Source organism: Neodiprion pinetum, chromosome 5 (assembly GCF_021155775.2).
Source record: "Neodiprion pinetum isolate iyNeoPine1 chromosome 5, iyNeoPine1.2, whole genome shotgun sequence".
Classification (NCBI taxonomy): Eukaryota; Metazoa; Arthropoda; class Insecta; order Hymenoptera; family Diprionidae; genus Neodiprion; species Neodiprion pinetum.
The window spans coordinates 16,051,738-16,069,619 of NC_060236.1; the positions used below are offsets into that span (position 1 = coordinate 16,051,738).

At 35.7% G+C, this 17,882-nt stretch overlaps 1 protein-coding gene and 1 long non-coding RNA gene across 4 annotated transcripts in view; both read left to right on the forward strand.

Moving 5' to 3' along the window:
• LOC124220589 (phospholipid scramblase 1) overlaps positions 1-17,882 on the forward strand; it is an 83,380-nt gene that overhangs the window by 40,445 nt on the left and 25,053 nt on the right. The window contains exons 1-3 of one of the 3 annotated variants that reach the window (XM_069136475.1): positions 2,231-2,303; positions 3,529-3,746; positions 17,700-17,798. In XM_069136475.1, the coding sequence (XP_068992576.1) occupies positions 3,548-3,746; positions 17,700-17,798 (298 nt within the window). In that variant the 5' untranslated portion in view covers positions 2,231-2,303; positions 3,529-3,547. Of the gene's footprint in view, positions 1-2,230; positions 2,304-3,323; positions 3,368-3,528; positions 3,747-17,699; positions 17,799-17,882 lie in introns of those variants that run through there. The other 2 variants (XM_046629714.2, XM_046629715.2) reach the window with 2 other exon arrangements.
• Positions 4,001-14,286, forward strand: LOC124220590 (uncharacterized). The gene is made up of 3 exons (XR_011177276.1): positions 4,001-4,422; positions 12,749-13,652; positions 13,736-14,286. It is a non-coding gene; the product is annotated as an uncharacterized lncRNA (long non-coding RNA).

Consider the following 17,882-nt stretch of genomic DNA (forward strand, 5'->3'; position numbering starts at 1 on the left):
GCAGCAGAATTCGTTTTTCCCATTTCGTTTAAAAAATATTTTTGTAGTATTGAACCTAGTATTGACAATGTATTTAAATTGCATTCACTGATCTAATATCTTCTTCTCCAGACTTAAGTGTAATTAATCCAGGAATCCCGGAATTTCCTTGCAACATGGTTTTGGCTGAGTATTTAATCTTGTAGATAAACCATACTTCAAAGAAAAAAAGTTTACTGACTCACAGAATATGACTGCTCTGGCCTGATGTTGATGAAACTGTTGTCAGATATTTAAAAATGCTGCAATTTAAAAAAAAACACTAGTATCACATAATGATGCATTTAATTGCTATATTTAGTAAGTATTTTGCGTTATTATACATGAAAAGTTATCGTCTACGAAAAATCTTTTCATTATAGTGGTTGCTAATATTACTATGCGATCTCAGAAGCACTTCTATGAGGGTGATTGATTCCGTGAATAAAACGTCAATCGCTATTACAGCAATTGTGTATAGGAAAAGAGTATGTGTGGTAACTGGACATCAAAAACCGATAAAAGAAGTGAATTATACAGTTACTATTTTTAAGAAATTTACTGATGTTAACTTGAAAATTGAAAATCAAAAGTAGACTAACAATGGCGAACCCGGACCGCGGCCGTGGTGGGGTGATACGTATCAAGTAAATAATTATGAATTCAAATGAATAATAATCATTAATAACAAAAGTAAAAAATATAACCCCCTATATAAAAAATGTTTATCTCCCAACCGTAGTGATGCCCAAGTATAGGCAGGCTAAGTTAGAGGTTGGTAGTCTGGTGGAAGTTGATTCATTTCAATGAACCACGGAGACAGAGTGTCAACTTTTAGGGGCCCATATAAGCCATCTTTTGTTTTGTTATATCTTGCCAAAGTCTAACATTTGTTTGTTCTAATCTATCGGTAATGGAATAGGAATGGTCAAAGTGACTGTAAAACATGAAAAACAAAAAAACAAGTGAGGAAGATGTTCTGCTTTATCACTAATAATTATTCTTACATGCATCACTAATCGAATGTGATATGAAAATAATTAAATATAGAATACGGTACTGTATTCATGTGTAACTGTAAGATTCGGAGCAATTTGCAGGCTTTTTCTTTCATTGGATTGTTCTATAATTGGAGATATCCCGAGTAGCGCTGTAATAGGTACAAACTTTACAGCTTGCATTGTGTAGCACAAACATTTCGAACCCATATGATGATAAATCAATCAACAGAAATTGTAGAAATAATACGGTTAGATGTAATAGTTGCTTGCCAATCAGTAAGCCAAGTTGAGATACATATGTAGGTGTACAACTTTTTCAATTGTATGGAAAACATCCATGCTACCGCAGAAGGCTTGGCAGCTTTTAAAATCTATAAGCATACAATAAAAGATAGTCCGTCGGCTCGCGCAAGTTCATGTTTTCAATGAACTTGGAGCGATAAGAAATCAGTTCGCGTGCAAATATTGTTCTGGTTTGACGCATCTTACCGGTGAAAAATTATACACTTTACACATTACGTTAACTGTTTCCCATGATTTCCATTAACTCATCTTTTCCGCCGAAAGTAACAATATAAAATAAAAAGTCGTAAAACCTGCATCCGCAACTCTCCACTCTGAAACTTGCCTGCAAAATGTTGTTTTCGAAAACGACATCTGTTTTTTTTTTGTATCACAGAAGTCAATTTGACTGTTTTTGAGATGGGCTTAAAAATTCATAGTATAAATACGAGTCATTAAAAATGTTCGAATATTTTTTCGAAAGGTTTTCAAGGATGATACTAACGTGGGAAAAATCCACCACGAAATTAAAAAATGTTATGGTCAGCTATGGTCATTTACAGAGTTGGTGTGGAATGTCCCATGTATAAGTATTTTTATTGCCTCGGTTTTTATTTTAGTTCATAATTATGTATAAAATGAATAATTATGTTTAAAAAAAAAAAAAAAAAAACCTGATGTGTTAATAAAATATTGACACTTAAGTATTTTTCCAGGTCAAAATAAAATAAAATGGGAGTTTAACCGATGATAACAATGTATCCGCGCGCGCATGAGAGGTTAGCCGTAATGAGAAAGTTTACTACTTTTCCGTGACATCACGATCGCGCGAAGGTATCTATTGGGGGACCAATAATTCCTGGAAAATCGCTTCCCCTCTTGTACTGTTGCGGCAGTATCGAGAGTCCACTGTATGTTAGGTTTGTAGGCTACAAAGTACAAGTCCCATCACCACGTGAAGTCCTCTTCTAAAACTCGGTTGGTAATTGCTCCGGTTTGCTGGTAAGTGAGCTTCGTCAATTTCTAGCAGTGTTTGTGTTATACATATTTATTAGGTTTATCAGTTTGCGGGTCGAACTAATTACCTATGCAATATTATCATAACAATTTGCTGCTTTATTTCGTTGAACTGAAGCTCCTTAACCGTTTGTTTCATGAACTGACGTCACGTTACAAGGGTAAAACATTTTAAACAGACAAATGTTTTGTATCTCTGAACTTATCAGCGCCTGTTTACCAAAAGGCCATTCCGCATTTCGCGTTTTACTTTTAGTTTTAAATTTTACGACCACTTTCACGAAATAAAATTTAACGATCACCAGAAATTGTCTTCATTGAAATACGAAGACGATTCCAGTCGTATTATAGATATAAGCATTGATCCTGGACCCTTTAAGCGAGTAGTTACTAACGGCATATGTAGTATTGTAAAACGGTGGAAATTTTCAATTGTGTTCAATTTGCAGTTCCCGCTATAAATTTATAACTTTGCATTAAACAGCTTGCTTTCAATGATGCCATGTTGTTTTGTATAATAGCGTCATTTTATATCAGTGTATGTTTAATGTCAATCTCTTTATTTTCTCACTTATTGATATCTTGTGTTTACTTTACTTCTCCGTACTTCTTAAATGGGGAAATAACAACTTGATTAACGGGTAGTCGGAGTGCCGATGAAATGAGCCAATCGTATTTTTTTACAATTTACTTCTTTTTAGAGTAAAGAAATTGTTTCAAACTTTGAGAAAAGATATATTTTTTGCAATTGTGTTTGTGTCATCGTTCGAAAAACTTCGAAAAATCAATGAAAACACTGAACTTGCAGCAACAGATTCTCACTGACTTTGAGGTTATGGTATGCTGCTGATATCTGAATCCCGTGTTTTCCGTATTTTTATATCAATTCTCTGAAGTTTTTCCAATCACCACTCAAGCATAACAGAAAATACTATCATTTTTCGAAATTCATATCGGTTTCATTACTGTAGAAGGGCAAAGAGGTGAAAATTACGATTTGCTCATGTCGTTGGCACTCTGATGTCCACTTTAGCTACCTTTCTAAAAAGGTTTGGGAGGTTTACTTTCATATTACAAAGAACAAAAATTTTAGGTGTGGGAGTATGGAAATAAACCTAGTTTCCAAAGACCGTATATTCCAGATAAATTTCATTACTTTCGAAAAAGTCGTAGTAAATGTGAAAAGTTATCAACAATGTTTTTTTTACAGTTATTACCGACACCTAATCATGGGTGATTGGCAAAATCCTCATCAACCGGGATGGCATTCTGGCGCACAAGCGATGAATACTCCGCCTACGGTACCCCTCATGGCGCCCCCGCAACCCGGAATACCTCTCGTGCAACCCGGACTTCCGGTACAACCTGGTCTTCCAATGCAACCTGGGCTTCCGGTACAACCCGGACCTGTAATGCAAGTTCCCCCAGGTGAGGTTACGATACTACTAATGCCATCGGGATTTTAAACAATCAGGAAACTTTAAATACTTGAAATGAACCGTGGTAGTACCAGTAGCATAAATTGATAAATGGTTGAATTTTGAGTATTGGCGTTTAGAAGTGATTTTGCTCTTCTATGACGTTTAACAAATTCTGAGTACGTTATCTGTGTATATAATAGTGAACCTCCAATGATGGAATTTAAACATGGAAGATAACGCGCCGTTGTTCTAAATTCAAGCAAACAAAGATTACCCGTTATTTTCTCCTTCGTTGTGTATCGAGTGCGGCGATTGCTGGAAATGAGATAAACTTTGTGTGAAAATACTCACGACTTTGATTGGGTAAAATGAATGCCCAAGAAACTTCTCGTCGCCTTATAAGCCATTAGTTGTATGAAAACAGTCAAGCCTGGTAGCGGTGTCGATTCTCCTTATAAAATGTTTTTGTCTGTGACTGTGACTTGAAGATCGTATAATAGAAAAACTACAACTGTTGACGACCACTTTTTTTTTTGTAATATGGAATCTGAATATTTTGAAACATCCTGGAAGTTAAAGATCAAACAAGTACGCAGACACTTTCGCTACATTATAAGAAAAACCGTGCGTCGGTATAAAAAGAAGAAGGAGTACACACGATTCCTCACTGAAGAGGAACAAAGGTTCATGCATTTTTTAATTTATCTTTAACTGCATAATTGGATTTGAATTACATTTTCTGCTACACGAGGACGAATTATTCAAAATATATTGCAGTGTTAAAATAATTTATGGAATTGGTGATTTCTTTATTTATTTGAGACCATTTTGAATTGCGAAGTGCCTTGATTTTATTAAATATATCACGATGTTCCGAACTTGTTTGATTTTCAATTCGGTTAAATAAGACTTCTAGTTTTGATTATGACTTACGTTTGTAGTATTCAATTAATACTACAGCTCCTAACATCTTAGCGATATGAAAACGATCTCAGTTTTTTTGTTAAGATTTTCAGCGACACGAGAGATGCGAATAAGTATTAAAAATTCCGCGGTGTGTTATCATTGAAGTTTTGAGTAGTCCATTTTGATTTGGATTAAATTAAAACTTATTTGTGAACGAATCTTCCAATTTTGATTCCGATTTCATAAAAATTATAAATTTTCTTCTGAATTCTAAATGCACCATTAGTTCGTCTTTGATTCCCTTTTGGTTTTTTTTTTATCCGAGTGTTACGTGTGGCAGAGTCCTGGATTGCTACTTTTATCTCTTCACTGTAATCTCATACTTCTCATCTTGTCCCTTTATCTCTCACGTCTCGTCGGACTTGTACATAGCTGAAAAGTACCTGAGGTGTCGTTGAAATATTACGTAACGCTGATTTTAGCTATTTCTGACACCCCCTCCCCGCATTAACGCTCCGTTACGTCCAGGAAGACCCCCCCCCCCCCCCCCCCCTCCTCTTCTTTTCGTTCCGTAACATTAGGAAAAAAGGCATTTTTCGAAAATTACATAGAAAATAACTTTTATCCATTTTGTACAACGCAAAAGACGGTATGGATATGAGAATATTCCGTTTCAGCTTCGATATAAACTTTGTAATTAATAGGTCTTCTGTACTAAACTCAATTTCTTTATACTGTAGTTATTTTTATTAATTTTATGTGGTACATTTTCGATTACAGTTTCATTAGCTAACTAAAACATATTCATACTTTAATTGCACTTGATTCGACAAGAACATAAACAATGTACACATGAGAACTAAGTAATTCGCGACTTTGTACTACTTGCAAAAAAAAATAAAACAATCATTATACGTCTGATAAACCATACATTACTTACACGTACATGAACTTGGCTCGCCAATTGTCGAAAATGTGAATTCGGACTATTGCGTAATTTGCCGTTAATTATCCGTAAATTAGTCGCGCAGCTTTTTTTTTTTTTTGTCGCACTCAATTTTCAAAAAAAAAGCGGATGGCGTGCTAACTTTTCAAGAATTTAGTGTATATATAGGAATGTAATAAGGATTCAAAAGGGTAAACACATCATCTACACATTACATTCCTATATATACACTAGGCTGATTCAAAAAAAACAGCTAATTTTTTTTTTTCAAAATCCTCACATAAAAACTTCCGAGAAGGTGTGAAAAGACGCCTGTAAAAAGCGGAGCCCTTAATATTATTATTAAGAGGTCGCGCATCGGGAATTTCTATTTCCCGTTTAAATAACACAGGAATAAATTTTTTTAAATTTTGCAATTTCGTATTTGTGCAACGGCTCATTGAATTAGCGGACCAAAGCACATTTTTGTAGGAAATTTGACGCTCTACAAAAAAAGTCCTTACAAAGTTTTCGATAGTCACACTCCTTCAAAAGTTATTCGAGGTCAAAGTTGAACTTACAAAAAAATTCAATGTTTTTTTTTTTTTCGATGATACTATGAATCTTTTCTCATTATTTTGTTATAAAGAGGATAGATTTGGGAACAATTACATTTTTAAATAGTCAAGTGCATCAGTTATGGATTCTCCATCATAACATGTTTATCATTTAACATCGCATTTTTGTAAGGTAACTTTATATTGACTCGATGGGGAAGTTAATGATTGAAAAAGCCCAATTAGAGTAAGATATATTTATTAAATATATCTTTATAACAAAATAATAAGAAAAGATTCATAGTATCATCGAAAAAAAAAAAACATTGAATTTTTTTGTAAGTTCAACTTTGACCTCGAATAACTTTTGAAGGAGTGTGACTATCGAAAACTTTGTAAGGACTTTTTTTGTAGAGCGTCAAATTTCCTACAAAAATGTGCTTTGGTCCGCTAATTCAATAAGCCGTTGCACAAATACGAAATTGCAAAATTTAAAAAAATTTATTCCTGTGTTATTTAAACGGGAAATAGAAATTCCCGATGCGTGACCTCTTAATAATAATATTAAGGGCTCTGCTTTTTACAGGCGTCTTTTCACACCTTCTCGGAAGTTTTTATGTGAGGATTTTGAAAAAAAAAAATTAGCCGTTTTTTTTGAATCAGCCTAATATACACTGTGCTTGAAGAGACGAAAATTCTTATACATTCATACCAGTCATACGAAAAAACAAATTCGAACTCACTGGTGATGAGAGAAATTAACAACAGAGTCAGGGCGGCTAGGTGGTCCAGTGGAGTAAGGCTCCGGTTAAGCATCTCTAGACGCCAGGTTCCTGGCTCCGTCGTTAATTTTTCGAAATCACCAAATTTTTGAATTGACAATTTTCAATATTTGCTCTCATTTGATCAACGATCGGCACACAGATAGATAGAGAGACCTGTTATTGTATGCAGAGTTGTGAAAATAGTAATGTGAAAGTAATGCATTACTCATTACTTTAAAAAATGTGTATTGGATAAGTTCTCGATTATAAATTACAAAAGTAATGTGTAATGGATGCGTGTTCCATAAAAAATTAAAAAAAGTAATTCGTAACGGAGAGTATTCCATTACAAAAGGAAAAATTGCCGTACTCGCATAACGATTTGTGCGAAACAAAAGCATGCAAATTAAAAACTTGTCCATATTGCTACCTCGTCATTTCATTTCAGTCACTAAATGTTTCTTCTGGACAGAATTCCGCAATTTTATCGATATGCATAATTGAATTCGAACTGTGCATGCTCGGACTACACGGTGTTGAGTGTGTGTGTGTGTGTATATACATATATATATTAAGTATATCAAATATAATCCAGAATTTTCCGAATATCACATATATATAGATGTATATGGGTACGTCCAATACTATTCGACCGGAGCCTGCGGGCTTGGGTCAGCGATTCTGCTGCTGATTTTTTTCAAGACAGTAGGTTATAAAAAAGACGATTCTCCAAATTTGAGCTTAATATAAGAAAATCTGGTGGACGTAGAAATTTTTAAAGTTTTTAATAATTCAATTTTTTAGTTATTTTCAAGATTTTTTCATGGGAGCTCTATGGGACTTAAAGACTCGAATCAAACGGCATTCCCCTTCTCTGACCTTGTATTTTGAGGAAAAAAATAGTTTTTTACTCCAAAGCAAAATCCAGTTTAATTAGGACCCTTTTCATGAACTACTATTTTAGCAAAATTTCGCATAACTTTGAAACGCTGCCAAGTCAAGAATTTTCCAAGTAGACGGCCAATCGACGGCTCAAATTTTTCGGCTAGGTATACTTTATCACTACCTACACGAATTATTATTAATTATCACGTTCCTTTTTATGTACGGCCTCGCAAAACCAACTGATTTCTGGAAAATCGCTGTTTTCAGATAGCTGTAACTTTTTTCTGTCGACTCGAAATCGCTTGAAATTTTCAGGGAAAATACTTCATTCTTTCTCCAAACAACGCTGAAAATTTCCAGCTAGGAGTCGATGTTGTTAACGAGCTGTGAATTTTCAAAATGTTCAAGTTTCCCACATAATATTTCGTATTTCATGGCATGGCAATGGTGTGTTTTCTGTTGTATCTTATGGAATAGTCACTAGGTCGTTCTTAACGTCTTCTGCAAGCCATTCCACATCTTCGAATTGTATCGAAAAATCAGATATAATACACATTAATTCTCGCGACCTGTGCGTTGCTATGCGTGCTAGTCTCTCGATTGACTAAGAATGGAGAAGTTTTACGTGTATCTTCATTGTCTTTTGAGACGCAAAATATAGTCCATATGATTTGTAAACCCAATTATAGAGTTGAGCTTGCACGGAAGGACAATACAAATCATAGGTTATGATTTTGAATCTGCCTATGAGATTCTCAGGTTACTAATCAATTGAAAGTCTTATAAAAAGAGGTACGAACTCCGCCATTTTGCAGACTAGACTAGATCTGGTACTACAAGTCGAGATTCTGTATGCCATGATGGAAAAGGTGCGGGTAAAAAGCCGTTATGCAAGACAGATTTCAGTTCGCTTCTTCCTTTTTTTGCAATAGGTTCCAACCTCATCACATTTGATGATTTGTAAAAAATATTCGAGCTCTCGAACATGCCAACGTACCACTTGGAAGATTTTTCAGTACTCAGCCAACACTTCGTGTTCTTCAATGACTCTGTTATTCCATATTTGAGATCGAACGTTGCTAGCATGCTTAAAGATTTCTTTTTCCGAGGCTTCATCAACTGTTATCCCTCTTGAATTTAAACGAGTTTTAAAATGATCATGAGACAGCATCATTCCGGCTAACTGTCTGCTCGGAGGTGCCATAAGTCATTCTACTCGATTATAGGCACTCCTTCCTAGTACGTTTGTCGCTATGTAAAGAGCATCAAAATCATAGTCGATAAAATGCTTGTTGCATAGTTGATCACATTTGTATACTTGGGGTTTTCATCTGGCCTACCGTCCACACTAATGATCGTGATACGTTCAATTTCACCATTCAATTCTGATCCACCAGTTTGTCCGCCTGTCTCATCGTGAGTAGTATCAGTACCAGTACAGTCCACCATCACATCATTAATGGCCTCGTCTACAGACTTTACTATTTACGGTTCTTGTAAGTTATTAAAAGGCTTCTAGGCTCAATAGTCTATCAACATCTGCTGTATGCGTGGCCGCAGTAGAAGAGGAATGTTTCCGCTCTTGATAGCAATATAGGTCGGACCAGAGTATGTGGGCGCCCCATACCTTGTTCCTGTATCAGAATCCCGGCGTGAACGGAAATAATTAATTTATGCCGTTCAGTCACGACCCAATCATGGTCTGGGATTCCTAAAGGTACCCGCGCATTATCGTCTTGTGATATGAAAGTGACCTGCTGTGGACCCAAAACCGATGCCAAGCTTTCCAAATTCCGCAAAGTTGTCGTAGCGAATTCCGTATCTGGGTGTTGATGATGCAAGTCATTCTTCGCCCGGCGTGGCTGCACCGGAACAGTATTAATATGGCGCTTTCCTTCGATTGAATGGACTCTTCGTGGCAGGAGGTGGAGGAATGTGCCACTTCGAGATAACGTGCACCCTATTTTTAGAAGTTCTTCATGTAATTGTTATAAGTTTCGGCAACTCTTTAACATATTGGTTCTCCGACTTTCATCAGTTGAGTTGCCGTGAATCGCAATGTTGATTATTGTATCCAGGAGAGCAGACTGCTTGTCGACAAGTCGAGGCCGACCAGGCTGGTCACAAGGAGCCAGCGCCTTCGAAGCTTGTGGATTTTCTTCGCAAAATTTATTCATTTTTGTTTTGACTGTTTTTCTATATTCTTTTTGTCTGTGGGCATTTTGAACTTGTGTCTTTAACTTGGCTCATTCCTTTTCAAATTTTTTGGTCGTGTCTCTGATTTTTTTTTCAAATTGTTCACCACAAGCCCAGAATCTCGAACATCACGAAGATGCTCAACTTGATCTTGAAAAATTTTGATCTTTCGCGATGTTGCTTGCCGGCTGGGCTTAGGTTATTCTACTCCTGGTGGATTATCCTCAGCTTCCGAGTCCTCGTTCGGGTCTTTTCTCGTTTGTGATTCATCCTCTGGAGATATATTTTCTTGTCCAGTTATAGAGGTGTTTTGCAGCGAATAAGATTCTGAAGTTTGGCTAACTCTTTGTAAATAACAAAATTATGGCCGTCAGTTCATAATATACTATATTTAATTACTGCTATTTACTGCCAGAATCATTCTATTCTTTTAAGTTGAAGTTGATTATCAAAATATCGTTGAGAAGTTCGAAGAAAAAATTATCATAGACTCGCGGAGATATTATTACTGTTGGAACTCTATATTTCGTACTGTACGTTAATTTTCCGCAGATATTCTTACGCACGTGCCTCTCATAATATTGGCGTAATGCTGTTAATAAATGGTGAAGCAGACGTCGCTGAAATATCACCAGTAGTTTTAGTAGAGCCCTGGAAAATGTAGATTACGTTTGATGGAATAAAATAGAATCAAAGTATGCATTTTATTATGGCTGATTTATTGCTAATTCTGCGTGTGTATAAGAGTATAAAATGTATGCAAATCAGGCAAAAGAAGATTTCAGCCTACCTTGAAGAAAAAATACAAAATATTTGAACTTTTCTTTTTTGTGGCATCAACTTCAAGAGTTTTGATCCGAGTCGTGATAGGTTCATGAAACTCTTTGCTGCCAAATTTGTGTTTTTTGGAGTTTACTCCTTAAGAAACGATTTGAGTTATAGGGCCCGGTACGGAAATTATATGAGGAGTAAAATCAAGTGTAACACGAAAACTTGAGGCGTTATAGAAAGAGACAAACATATATATTGAACGCGCAAAAGAATGAGATGGAATACATTACACAGCGTATCCTATACTCGGGGTCTCCTCCTTGTGCGGTGCTTCGTAGTCTTACTGTATAGTTGACTACTTCTGGGCTGAGAGTTGAATGTGTGCGTATGTTTGTACGTGTATGTTATGTGCCTGCGTATGAATTTATAAAACGTGACGTTATCACGTCAAAATATTTGAAAATATGGAAGAAATTGATTGATATGATAGTGAAGAAGAATTCGAAAAACACATGGATGGGGTTAATTGGTAAGCTTATCCTTTACATTTATGAATAATATACATTTCAAATACGAACAACTAGATCTTTTATTTAGTATTTTTATTATTTTTGATTAATTGATCTAATATACATATTTTATATTGATATAATATTTTATATTACTTATATTAACCCTTAGCGGCACACATTTTTCCTTACTGACTATCAACTTGAATTTTGTACTCGAGGGTTTTTGGGGTCGCTGATTACGAATCTGCACTCAAAATTTGAAAATTCAAAATGACGGATTCAATATGGCGGACCAAACGTGCAAAAACTCGTTTGACGAGAGCGAAAGTTGGTACCCGGGGGTTTTCGGGGTCGCTGATTACGAATCCGCACTCAAAAGTTAGAAATTGAAGATGGCGGATCCAATATGGCGGACCAAAACACAAAAAGTCGTTTGACAAGAGCGAAAGTTGGTACTCGGGGGTTTTCAGGGTCGCTGATTATGAATCCGCACTCAAAAGTTACAAATTCAAGATGGCGGATCCAATATGGCAGACCAAAACGCAAAAAGTCGTTTGACGGGAACGAAAGTTGGTACTCAGGAGTTTTTGCGGTTACTTATTACGAATATGTACTCACAATTTGGAAATTTTTGAAGTAATATAAATAATCCGAATAATTAGATATATGTTTGTTTCTCTTATCATTTTGGAAGATGCGCTCATTTACCCTCTTTTTCTATCCGATATATATCATAATTATCGTTCGTAAGGAGTAAACTCCAGTCGTGCGTCGGAGCTGACACACACGCTTTTTTTTTCTGTTTGCCATATCTCATTAGTTCCTTTTTGGCATTGCTTCGCCAGTTTTGTTAAAGAAACACATCTTGTGACAGCTAAACAATTTCTGGTATATGTCACCCGCATTTGACGTCATTGTGTAAACCACGTGCTGCTAATGTTTACAATGCGACACGTGCTTGTTAGACTGCTATACTACACAGCTGATGGCTATTAGAGACACATTTTTGGTTATAACCCCCTTGCGGAGAACTACTGCAATATTCCGTGACTTAGTTCCTCCGCAACCCGTTAGGTGTCAGACAGTGCATGCAATGGCGCGTGTGAAGTTTTCTTGCTTTCGCGGCAAATCGTCCTTTAAACTTTAATGTAACGTAACGCCCGGCTCACCTCCCCCCCCCCCCTGTAACGAACAGTAGCATTTGGTTCTACCGCCTCTCCCTTCCCCCCTCCTTTTGAACGATACGTAATATTAGAATGGCGCCCTACTCAGCTATGTGCGACTCCCTACTTCTCCCAGAGCTCCGCTGAACATCTTCCGTTTTGATACCTTCTCTCACTCAAAAGTCAACTCTTTCTAAAAATACTTCTCCAGGCCCTAAATTCAATTACATTCAATTGCATGTACCAAGTAGTCTTTAAATTTACGTTCATAAATAAACAACATTTCGACCAACATCATTCAGCAATTAATATCCATCTATAACTCTTTAGGTGCTATCACTCTGAACGGGAAGAACCCATATCATTGTCCATAACGGACGTAACACCGGTCTGCTGTGTAGCCACAGTAGAACCACGTTTAACCAGGGAGCGGATTAAGGAGGTTTGGGACGTACAGTCCGTTCACTGCATTTTATCTCTCAATACATATATATAGCTATACCACATTACGTGATTAGAGATGGATTAATTTTGCTCGAGACTGTACTTTCACAAAACGTAGCAAGCTTTAACTCGTGATTTAATTACATTTAGCTTACCAAAATAATATTTTATGAATTAACTGACTATATTATTATAAGATAATTGATAATTTATTATTAATTTAAATGAAATAATAAGTTTTTTAATTTTAAATATTTTTTAAAAAGTTTGGCGACGCAGCAAATTTTACCGCGGTTGCGCATGCGTCGACTGTTCTATTCGTGTTGGTGATGTGTCTGTGTGTATGGTAACATGTAATGCTATTCAGACAGTGATATTTACACAAATAAAATTTTTAAGAATAAATAAAAAATGAGTGACGGAGAAAAGCGTTATTATTGGAAAGGAAAGCGAGTGAACGAAAAAATTTACAACCTACGTATTTCTCAACGCAAGAACGGACAGAAAAGAAAGAAAACATGCGATCTAACCTCTCAGTTGTCTGACATTGTACCAGGAAGGAGAATAGTAGAAGTTTGTCATTTCCTAAAACAACTAAAATGCGTACATTGCAAGGCATTGCTGGATTTGGTAGAAAATCTTAAAAGAGAAGAACGACGTGGCTTGGGTTCGACTTGGCATGTATTGTGTACAGCTTGCAATATTTTAAACAAAGTTACTACTGACAAGCAACATCCAGATGCAACGACTAAAAGGCAACGTTTCGATATAAATTCCAAGATTGCAATAGGTTTGTAAATTTTATATAGTTGAATGAATAAAATTAAAGAGTATTTAATGTATAAAGAGTATTTATGTATAATATTTTTTCAGGCGCACTTCACTCTGGGATTGGAGCAACTCATCTCAATAAAATGTTCGCCTCTGCTAATATACCTTCAATTGATTCCAAAACTTTCAAGACACATGAAAATGAAATGGGAACAGCTGTTGAAGAAGTGGCTAAAGAAAGTTGTCATAAATGGGCTGAAGTTGAACGTAAAATGACGGTTGAAAATTCAGATAAGATTCAACAGTCATTGTAAGCATTGTCAATTTAGATGTTTTTATGTTGTAAAAAATTGGTACTCGATTGTACAGTCAATACTTAGATGATCGAGGATTTTAAAGTATTGTCATGTTGCAAAATTGTACAGTGAGAATTATTAGATTTTAAAATTGTAAATAAGGATTTAAATCGAAGTTATGAATTCAAAACCGTCATAATTTGTAAATATTATACTCAAAATTAATGAACAGGAAGTAAAACATTCTTTTTTACTTGGTGTTAATGAAATTATTTAATCGATCATTAAAATATTTTTATAATAATTTTACACTTTTTACATAATTTTTTTGTATTCTAAATTTTTACAACGACTGAATAAAAGAATCAATTACCTCCAACAAATTTTTTATCTATCAATATTTATCTAATTCAACTTTTTCCCGTTTCCATCCCGTAACTTTTCTTTTCTTTCTACTGTTATTGTAGACCAGAAAGTGCACCGTCTAATTTTATATTACCAGAGTGGAATACAGGATTGTCAGAGACTGCGATAAGACCAGCTGATACATCCACAAATTTTGAGACAACGATGGCGCTAATTGCGCCTGAGATGATTAATCAAAATATAAGAAGTGATCATTCTGAGTCAAGTCATTTCTCAAATTCCAAAGAAACTTACAATGGTACTGTACGTGTTGCTGCGTCGTATGATATGGGTTACAGTACAAAAAGAAATGGAAGAACATACGATAGTATGAATGGATATGCAGCATTCTTGGGTAGAGAAACTGGTAAAGCCATAGATTATTTAACAACAAATCGTGGTTGTTGAATGTGTGCCCTAGGTCATCCCAAATCAGACCACGATTGTAGGCTAAACTTCGTTGGAAGTGCAAAAGCTATGGAACCTTTTGCTGCTGCAAGTATGACTTCCAGTAGTAAAATTTTTAAAGAGCATAATATTGAAGTTGGAATTTTAATTGGAGATGACGACAGCTCAACAATTGCTGCTGTCCGTGCTGCAAGCCAATCACAAGTGATTAAGTTCTCGGACAAAAATCACACTAGTCGCAGTGTTTCAAACACACTTTATAAATATGCCAAAGCTCACAAGGAATTGAAAAGTGACGCAATATCATATCTGCATCAGTGTTTCACATATGCAATTTCTCAAAATGCAGGAAATACCAAAGAAGTAGCTGATGCTTTAAGAAATATTCCTGACCATGCCTTTAACAACCATAATAATTGTGGCCATTGGTGTAGATATGTGAAGAATCCTTTAACTTATGACCATAAAGTTATTAAAGGAGGTTTCCAGAGCCCTGATTTATATAAAGATTTAAAACATATATTCGGGAAATTAGCAGATAACGCAGATCGGTTTGCTGCTGGTGCATCTAGCCAAGCAAACGAAAGTCTGAATGCTACTATGACAAGCCATTACCCTAAGTCTCGATGCTACTCTCAGACGGCTTCTGGAGATTTTCGGTTTGCCTGCGCTATTGGTGAGAAAAATCTCGGAGAAAGATACCTTCAAGAAGCTGCATCGAAAAGACTTTTATCTCCTGGCTTTCACACCACTAAATACGTGGACAGAAAAGAAAAAGAAGCAAAAGGACGATATTTAAGAACAAAACGTCCAGAGTTTAAAAAAGGCGTTTGTTTTTAAAAGAACAGCGGACTAATCTGCGCAAGAAGAAAGAAGATATGGAAGGTATCCAGTATGAATCTAATATGGGATTACTTTCAACAAATGTTGCCCACGACTCTATTCTTATTACAGAGGGTATAAATGAAGAGATCAATGAAGCTGATGATAATGGAACACAAGTTTCAGAACCTATTGCAGTATTTTTGATTTGGAAACATCAAGCTTTTCAAAACAATCTGATATTCTTCAAATTGCGGCTCAATACAATAAATCCAAATTTTCAGTTTATGTCAATCCTACTCAAAAAATTGCTGCACAAGCATCTGAGGCAAATGGTTTAACAAATGTTAGAGGTGAATTGATGCTCAATGGTACTAGAGTACCATCAATTCCACTGAGATTAGCTTTGGATGCTTTTCGTAACTTTCTGACGAAACTGAAGCATCCGGTGGTTTTAGTTGCTCACAACTGCAAATTTGATGCTCCTATTCTTATTAATTCTGTTAAAAAAATGACTATGACGGATGACTTTGGGTCTGTGGTTGTAGGTTTTGCAGATACACTGCCTCTTATTAAATCAGTAACAAATCGTAAAGGAAAAGGAGAGTGTACTCTAACAGGTCTGGCTTCATGGCTACAAATTTCTGCGGATGGTGCGCATAATGCTGTATACGATGTTTTAATGCAAATTATTCTGTGCAAATTATTGAGAATCTTCAAATTACAACAAAGCAATTAATGGATCGCAGTATAACTTGGAGTGATACAATTGCGAGTATTCGTAATGCTGAAAAATCAGCTACACTGTTAAAAACACTCGACAAATTAGGAACTTGCATATCTACTGGCATGAAAAAAAAAATTGCTGATGCTGATATTACCTATGAAGATTTAATCAACACTTTTCGTGATGATGGGGATGCAGGAATAAAAAAATTATTAGGAAAAGATGAAAATGACAAAGTTCGTGTTACTAAAACTAAAACAATTATTGAAAATTTGTTAAATCATTTAAGAACAAAGGTTTATAAAATGTTTAAGTTTTTGCAATATTGAGGATATTAGCATTAAATTATTCATTATTTAATTATGTTATGTTTTATAATAAATAATAAAAATTTTATGAAACTTTCCTTGACCTATGTGACCGATTTCCTTTAACCTATTACATTGAAATTTTGAATTTCCCGCGTGACCCACCATTTGTGACGTTGCCGTCAACATAACCACATTTGCTATGGCTGACTATTTTTTTGAAATTTCGATTTTTTAAACTTAATTATTTTTATAACCAAGCACCCTCAACTTAATTTTATTTTTTCAATAATTTTTGCAATTTATTTTTTTCACACCTTGAGTTTTTTAAACCTTTCTCATTATTTTTTCATAATGAAATTTATTAAAACATGAGTTGGTGTGAGGTCTGGTATGGCATAACAATGTTAAACGACCTGTTTTTAATCTCGTTTTATAAATAAACTATGCACCCTAGATCACTGAAATTTTAACACAACACGTATTACATGTATTTTTATCGATCTTGAAAATTTTAAATTGATCTCATTATTTCGACTTAACTCCCAAACCTCCTTAACCGTGGTCCTCTCGAACGCCTGCGCGCTTCGCGCGAGCAACTGGATATGGTTACACGCGCAGGCGCGAAACTTGTCCGAACTCGCTATAAGCACATCGCGTTAGCGGTTGTCTTGAAACGGGCTTAGACTTGTGAAGATACACGTAGTTCGCATATTGCATCTCATGCCGTGATTTCACTTATCCGTGGATTCTCCGGTCCCGAGCAGCTCGGTTAATCGGGGTTCTACTGTATTAGGTAATGAACTGTATCAGGAGTGAGAATACATAATCGTTTTGATTCCATCAAGTGCTTATGAGCCATAAATAATTTGAAGTCGCGATTTAACTCTAAATTCAGCTTAAAAATATTGTTCAGAGCTTCCTATAGGTCAAGTTTAACTATTCGCTCTCAACATTAGTTTCAAGTCTGCACGAAAGAATTTTGGACAACCATGTCGGTTGCGATTTTCGTTCTATAAATGTGAGAATAGACCTCATTTTCAGGGTTAATATCGACATTTCATATCGCATCCATAAATTAATTTATCACGCATTTACAGGTGGTTGGCCGATACCAAACAGCAACTGTCCACCTGGCTTGGAGTACCTTATGGCCCTTGATCGATTGATGGTGGATCAACAGGTTGAGTTACTCGAGGGTACGTAATGCACGCACACCTTCTTTCCACACCTTTTAATTTTTACATTATATTAATATAATTACAAGTGGTGATCGTGAAATC